The 7,697-nt window shown below is 42.0% G+C and overlaps 1 protein-coding gene across 1 annotated transcript in view; it reads left to right on the top strand.

The window, feature by feature from the left end:
• The first annotated feature begins 1,931 nt into the window (after positions 1–1,931).
• The window catches only part of LOC109526338 (zonadhesin), a 36,349-nt gene continuing 30,583 nt past the window's right edge, over positions 1,932–7,697 (top strand). The window contains exons 1-8 of the mRNA XM_019887579.1: positions 1,932–2,106; positions 3,275–3,391; positions 3,476–3,637; positions 4,545–4,763; positions 4,930–5,103; positions 5,795–5,914; positions 6,345–6,560; positions 7,555–7,559. Coding sequence (XP_019743138.1) covers positions 1,932–2,106; positions 3,275–3,391; positions 3,476–3,637; positions 4,545–4,763; positions 4,930–5,103; positions 5,795–5,914; positions 6,345–6,560; positions 7,555–7,559 — 1,188 coding nt within the window. The remainder of the gene's footprint in view (positions 2,107–3,274; positions 3,392–3,475; positions 3,638–4,544; positions 4,764–4,929; positions 5,104–5,794; positions 5,915–6,344; positions 6,561–7,554; positions 7,560–7,697) is intronic.

The raw sequence follows: 7,697 nt of genomic DNA, 5'->3' as shown, positions 1-7,697 counted from the left end.
ATATTTTTTCACAAACTAAATTATTCCAAAATAAGGGCATTCATGTTGCAATTGAACCAAACCAAAATACAAAGTAGAATCAAGTCACTGCTGCTCTTTCTGCAATCATGCACAATAATTTGATCATGTAAAATGTTGTTTGCTCAAGGCGCAGCGTCTGTGGATGATTGTCAGCTTTGTTTGCCTGGCCATTACTGTGCCCAAGTTGGCCTCTCGTCCCCATCTGGACCCTGCAAGCCTGGATTTTACTGTACGGAGGGGTCCACAACTCCCACACCCTTTTATAATATGACAGGTAACAGATGTCAACGTCTTACGGACACATTATTGCCATTTACATTTAAAATACAACTGCTGTACTCTCAGGCCATTCTGTTGTTTTCAGATTACGACATTTATTTTTTAATTCTAAAACAAGTCACTCGTAAATGATATTTATGGCTTGATGTAAATGTGATTTGGTGTTCCGACTCAAATTGTACCTTAATTTGTAAATCAGTTTTAAAGTCCCTGTGTAATTAAAAAATAAATACCATAGAAAAGAGTGTTGTTCACAATCCTGGCTGTGTGCTTTACGTGCCCGGATTTTACTTTCGGCTTCTTGGATGCCAGCAATATTAGGCAATATTTCATCCCATGCTGAATGCGCTGAAACCATGCCCAGCAAAACTGCCAGTGGTCAATCAAATGCCATGATTAGACCTGGAAAAATATGCATGCAATTTAATCTAGCATCCTTCTTGTGGCGACACATAACTTCAGTGTGAGCCACAAAAATATGACGATTCACTTCAAGCCACCAATGGCTAGAATGTATCCCACTGAGATATCGAGGAACATTTTATTTTTTCCTGTCACACCTTCGCCTTCTTCTGTGCGAACACTCATGGCCGGCAACGGGCCGCCCTAAAGCAGACACGCCAACAGACTATCCTGGAGGAAATTCTGGATACATTTTCGGCATGTTGGCATATCTACCTAACGATGATGCAAAGGCACCGGGTGACTGCTGATGCGAACAAAGAAGCTCAAGTTCTTAGTTCAAACATGTGAGCTACAAAGTATTTAGAAACAAATTTGCTTTAAAGGATCTTAATTCAAATTATGAAATACGGTTGCATACACATGAAACAAAAATACATAACCTTCAAAATCGAGCTGTGCATTTGATGTTTACATTGCAGATCCAAATATTGCATTTAAACATTTTCATATCACTTTTATTTTTGATATATGTATATATTTTAACCAGTGGATATTGATTTTGTCTTGAATGCACCAGGGAAATCTTCATGGTGTATTGACCAGTCTACACTATGTCCTCTCATTTAGCTGTTTCCCCTTGGAATTACATACAAGGGGCTTTCACTTTTTTGAGTTAACCTAATGAATAAAGACATCTGACGAAGGTTTATTGTCTCGTGTCCAGGAGGTGGTTTATCTCCATTTGCAATTCCTGATGAATCAACTCCGGGTCAGTTCCGTGGAGCCGTGTGTCCTGCTGGCCACTATTGTGTTGAAGGGAGCATGAAACCAAGTCCTTGTCCCCCAGGTACCAAGCCGGCATCACCTAAGTGGCTAATAAATCTAATTATTCTGACCTGGGATCTAAAAGCTGCTTCCAAATGATTTTTTTTCTCAGCCCTTGTCAATTCTACAATAGACTTTTGGTTTGTGGATGACAGCTTGCTTTTATCTGCATTGGCTCCATAGGTGATGTACAGTGCCATAAAGCCCCTTAGCTACAGCCGAAGACCGTAATGTATTCAGAATCCTAAAAGCAGGCTGTAAAACCTAATGGCAGTCCAATAAAACCGTCATAATGGTCGGTGGGCTGCTTAATTGAGTGAATCAGTGTGGCCATCTTGCAGACCCATACAATGTAATGCAATGTTGTTGTGTACATTTGTACATGTCGTGACTTCCCGGACATGACCATTTGCCTGATAGGCACTTTCCAAGGGAAGGTGGGGGCTGAGTCGGAAGACGACTGTGAAGCCTGCTACCCGGGGTCCTACTGCCCGTCTTGGGCCCAGACCTCTGTCACGCTCTTCTGTCCTCCAGGTTGGTTCTGCCCATTGGGGTCCGTGTCTGGAAATCAGCCAGGTACACGCCACTGGTTCCTCCACTTTTTTACATTTTGATTATGTGCAGTCACACTCATTGTGCATTTTTTTTTCTTTTTCAACTGTAATCTTTTTTTTTGTCGTTGCCCTATTATCCTTTAAAATGAGTCGTAGATGCTTTACAAACTCAAATGCATCATTGTGGAATGTGTGTCCAATTTGGTAAATCCAATGAGAAATGCAGTGCATTAATAGAAATATCTGTAAGTGTGATGCATTGCTGTTCTACAACTTTGTAAACTGCTCATCCAAGGTGTTTTTAGTGTAATACTAACAACTGATGGCAATTGATGGCTATATCTTGAATTGGAATTGATGAAACCCCTCCGGACCCATACATTGGATATCACAAGTTTACACACTGTTCAAATAACAGGCTCTAAAAAATGGGAGCAACCTCCGAATTGATTTCGGAAGTTTTTTGGGCTTTCTAAAACATGGCTGAAGGTTCTGTGTTAACCCTGACTGCTATTTCAAAGTGTTTATAATTACTTCCACATTGTTTACTGCTCTGTGCCTGGTCAAAAAGGTTCAACCTTGTTTTTCATCAGACAGTAACAAAACCTCTTTAACACATCTGGGGAATGAGTTCTGGTCTGATGAAAGCAAGCTTGAACTTTTGGCTACAATTCCAACAGGTACAAAAAGTATATTTTCTTAACCTTTTCCTTCATTTATCACAGAATCTTAATGATGACATTCAGACCTATGTAGGAGGTGCTTATCTTTGAAGGGGTAAAATTTGGTGCCGGCTCATATTAGAATTCTCATTAGCGCCTGGAGGTGGACCGTTGATGTTGTTCACACTGACATCCCACGATTCTTCAAAATGATTTCTCACGACCTTTTTTTCCCAAGAGTGTTTTGCTAACTTGGGCATACAACTGAACCAGAAACTATTACCGGTAATAGACGCCAACTCATTGCTGACACGGTGGCTGCCGCAGAGCATCCTCACCTCGACTCCCTCAGGATTTCGCATACAGAATAGCCTTTTCATCTCCATTGCTTTGTTTCCTTGGTGCCACACTGGGTGGGGTTGACATACAGGACCCGTGTTAGCGAATGAGGACTGTTCCACTTATCACAAAGCACATTACAGAAACAAGAAAAGACCAGATGAGCTTTTTGATCTGATTTGGCCACAGGATATCAGTGCCCACCTGGCCACGCGTGTCCATATGGTAGTGCTAAACCTTCCATCTGTGACCCCGGAACATTTCAATCATCATCTGGACAATCTGCATGCAACAGCTGCCCACCAGGTAGAGCAGATCACAAAAACCATCTGCGCTCTCCCTTTGGAGAAAACCAAAGTACATTTTATGGAATGATACCATCTCGTCCAGGTTTTTACTGCACGGAGGGTGCATCGGTGCCATCGCCATGTCCGAGGGGCACTGTTGGTCCGTCACCCGGTATGACGTCCCTCAGTGACTGCACCTCTTGCCCCCGAGGAAACTTCTGCAACAGCACCGCTCTGACTGAGCCGTCTGGAGCCTGCAGCCCAGGTCTGACACTTCACCCCCCCACGGGAAAATTCAGGGAATATCTATGGATGAGTGTACAGCAGACTGTCTTTGCGCTGCATTAAATATAAAATAAAAGTAACATTTTCATGTGATTATTTTTATTATTGTTGGAGTAATCTCTCAGGAAATTTAAGTCACACTCTGCTGTATATATTTTGTATTGTACACTTACAGCGAACCAAATCATATTGAAGCAGGCGGGAAAGGAGAGATGCCAAACGGTTATGTTGCACTTCGAGAGTGGAGTCGGGTGTGTTTTTTTTTCCCCTTCAAGGACACCTTGGCAGTAGTCAAAGGCTGATGAGCATCATTCCACCAACTAGTATCCGTTTTCAGCTCACTTCATAAAAATCAGCAGGTTGGCATAGTGAACAAATCTTGCAAAAAGAGACCTCGAGATGTTTAATATCACTCCCATTTCAAGTTTAGCATCGAGCAAAACGATATGTATTGAAAGAAATTCACATAACTACATTGAATTGCAAAAATATATCCTCTTAAAATCTCCAGTGGCTGTAATACATCCAACCAGCTCATCACGGGTCCTTACACGCCGCAACAAGGTGCTCAGAACTAGCCATACACCAGCCGAAGCTCTGGCCTACACGATGGCTGTCAAGTCGAACTTATTAAAAAAATAAAAATTAAAATTAATTAAAAATGAAGATATTTTCCCCCTCATCACTCTTGCAGTTTTTTAAAAATCTGCATAGTTTTCAACATTGTCATTGGAAGACATATCTGAATTAAATAAAAAAAAAACACAAAACCTCAAAAAGTGCCATTTGGTCAGCCGTCGTTTTTCAAGCACTATGGTCTTGCCTCCGCCGATGCCTAATTTTTGCTCATAATGATATGCCTAAGGACATTTTCTCTTCTACCACAGGATATTTTTGTTTACTTGGGTCCACTGAGCCGTCTCCTGTCTCCCAGCCTCATGGAGATATTTGCCCCCCTGGACACTTCTGCCTTCCGGGTAGTGATTCACCCAAACCCTGTCTTGTTGGCAGCTTCCTTCCTGAGCCAGGTGCTTCCTCCATGTCTCACTGCCGCCCCTGCCCACCTGGGAAATACTGCCTTGGTCCCGCAGCCTCACAGCCTACAGGTGAGGGGATTGCACCTGCTGTCCCAACATTCATTCACTAACTCTTGTGTTTGTAACTACTTTTGGAGCAATGCATCAGGCTAGCCTGGTTCCAAGCTTATAAATTGCCTCAGTTTTCTTCTGGTCGTTATTAAATGAGTGTCAAGATAACCTCTTCCTGTCGTAGGTTTGTGTTCTGCGGGATTCTTTTGTACCATAGGTGCAGCCAGTCCAACACCACGAGCCAACTCCTTTCAGTTCAGTTGTCTTCATGCAATACTTTCGGAAATATACCTCACAAAGATGGAGAATGTGTCCTGGATGGACAACATGTCATGTTTCCACAACTCCTGCAATACTGGTAAACTATGACTTGCTTCAGTTTCGACCGCTGTGATGAGATGGAACTTAAAGTCCGGGTCACTATTTGTCTAATTTTACAAAATATTTTCCCATCTGATATAACGGAAACTGAAATATGTTGCAGAAGAGCCTCACGCCTATTTTTCAACGTCCTTAATTTTCAAGTGTATCAACCACCATAAATAATTGTTTTTGGTGATGCTGGAGTCTTACATTATGCATTTCAGTCAACTTAACGTCACGTTGTTTTGAATAAGCACAAAAAAGGCCACAAAAACCTCAAAATTTAGTTGTCAGAAGGGAAGCTGGAGTCTCGCGGGCCGTCATAAATGATGGTGGATTGAACTCAATTGTAGCACGATTTTGTGCTCTGATTTTTACTGCACGCCTCGCGGCAATTTGACTTCAATCACAGTCGGGTTCCGCTGTGATTGCTGCATTTCAGTCGACGAATGTGCCACAAAGAGATGGCATTTCAGCTTGACTTCTTTGTAATGGAACAAGTCCATTGTTACCGTCTTGTGTCTATAGCTTCCACATTGTAAAATGATGAGCTGTCATTGACGATTAAAGAAAAATACAGCTCAATTCATCATATGAACAAGACTGGTTCGCCTTTGGTTTCTTGCCTGTGAGAGAAGACAACACATCAACTCAGACATTTTTCTTGCTGGCATGTTTGTTTACAGAGAGATACTCCAAGTGGGTCAAACTGGATACTCAGTCAGATTCACACCATTCACCACTACACCTCAAGAGTCCCCATTATGGGAAATGTGCCACATTTAGAGGAGATATATGCCCCAAGGGTGAGTAAATATCTGCATGTACTACTACACGCATGCACACCCACCCACACAGAAATGTTTCATTCCCTACGCACGACAGTAGACCCACATACTGTAATTGCTATGATATGGCAGATTTCCCTTAGGTCTACTCGACTGTCTATTCTCTTCCACGTGCTTTTATTTGTAAACCGTGAATAATAATGGGGCTCTGTTTTGCCGAAAATAAAATATTGGTAGAAAGCCTCGACTTTCCCTCCAGGAATTGAGATGATGGGGTGAAGTGCTCATAAAACTGACTGAGGTGAGGAGCAGTTTAAAATTCTCACAGAAAAGTGGTTAGATTGCTCGGACTGCGTAGGAATCTTGTAGACAGTTGGACTATTAAACGTACAGACACAGGTAAGTCTCACATGTCTTCTTGATAAAGATAATTCTCCATATTTTTCAGGTTTTTATTGTCCCGTGGGTTCTGCCTACCCGCAGCCTTGTGAAAGGGGCTCTTACTGTAACCAAACTGGCCTCGAAGCCCCAGTTGGACCCTGTGTTGCAGGATACTACTGCCCAAGAGGTTCTGAAGACCCTCATGCCTCCCTTTGCCCTGCAGGGCACTACTGCCCACTTGGAACAACTTTTCCACTTGCCTGCCCTCTTGGAACTATACAAAGTAAGATGTAAACAGTTGCACCTCCAAAAGTGCTACAGTTGAAATTTAAGAAAAATGTCAAGTAAAAAAGAATTGTGCAATGATAACTATGGAAACAGTACTGGAACTTACTATGACATAAGAAAGGGTCCAAGTAGATGTTCTCAAGGGCCATGTTTTAATTTTTGAAAGGGACAGATATTGTCATAACCTTTAAGGACAGAATTTATAGGTGCAGCTCAGGCAATGAGGTGGTCCGTGGTCTTGGCCTTATCATTGATTTTTGAGTACAGTATCACTTTGCATTTGTAGGCGGTTTATAGAAATGTTACAGTTACTTAAAACATTGCTTATATGGTTAACAGAGGTTTTTTGCTGGCAAACGTTTAGCCCAGAGCAAATGAATTATGACGTTTACCTTTCTTTCTTTTTGTACGTCAACTGTTTTTTTTCTAAAATCTAAGAACTTTGAAGGCAAGCGGCATCACAGGAGCAATAGTTTTCTAATTTGGAGTTTGCTTAGACTCATTGTGCACGTATGATTGTGCAATTCCATCTGTTTGCTCTTCCTTTCAAAGAAAGCAAGCAATCCCAGAGTGCAACATCAATCCGTTAATTATTTATGCATGAGAAACGAGACACAATGCTAAGATGAAATGCTACACCGAATCCTCTAAGTTCCATTTGCGATATTCGGATGTAAACTGCTGCTGTGTGTCTTTGACAGCTCAGTAATCCAGAAGAAAATGAAAACTTTCTCTCCTGCGGGCACTTATGAATCACTTCGTTCACAAAGAGGTTTAATCATGTACAGTATTTGTAATCTTGTCTTGCGGCAAATTGCTGGAAATGTATTAAATGTAACCTTTGTATGGTCATGTATTAGAAATTGCAACACAGTTCGAAAGATCACTACTATACATCATCATTCAGTCATGACACAGTGTGTTGTGCAAGACAATTACATTTGTTGAAACATGTACACTTCTTCTCTGTGTAATAACATTCCTTCCAGACTCTGTTGGTGGGTTCTCAGCGGAGTCATGTCGGCCGTGTCCTGCGGGTCATTACTGTCATCAGATCGGCTCGAGTGAGCCAAGTGGCCAGTGTGCAGACGGCTACTACTGTCCTCCGGGACAGAGCTCCGAGAGGCCACAA

Source organism: Hippocampus comes, unplaced genomic scaffold (genome assembly GCF_001891065.2).
Source record: "Hippocampus comes isolate QL1 unplaced genomic scaffold, H_comes_QL1_v1.1 scaffold6, whole genome shotgun sequence".
NCBI lineage: Eukaryota > Metazoa > Chordata > Actinopteri > Syngnathiformes > Syngnathidae > Hippocampus > Hippocampus comes.
Note: the sequence above shows the minus strand (reverse complement) of the source record. Positions and strands in the feature narration are given on the sequence as shown.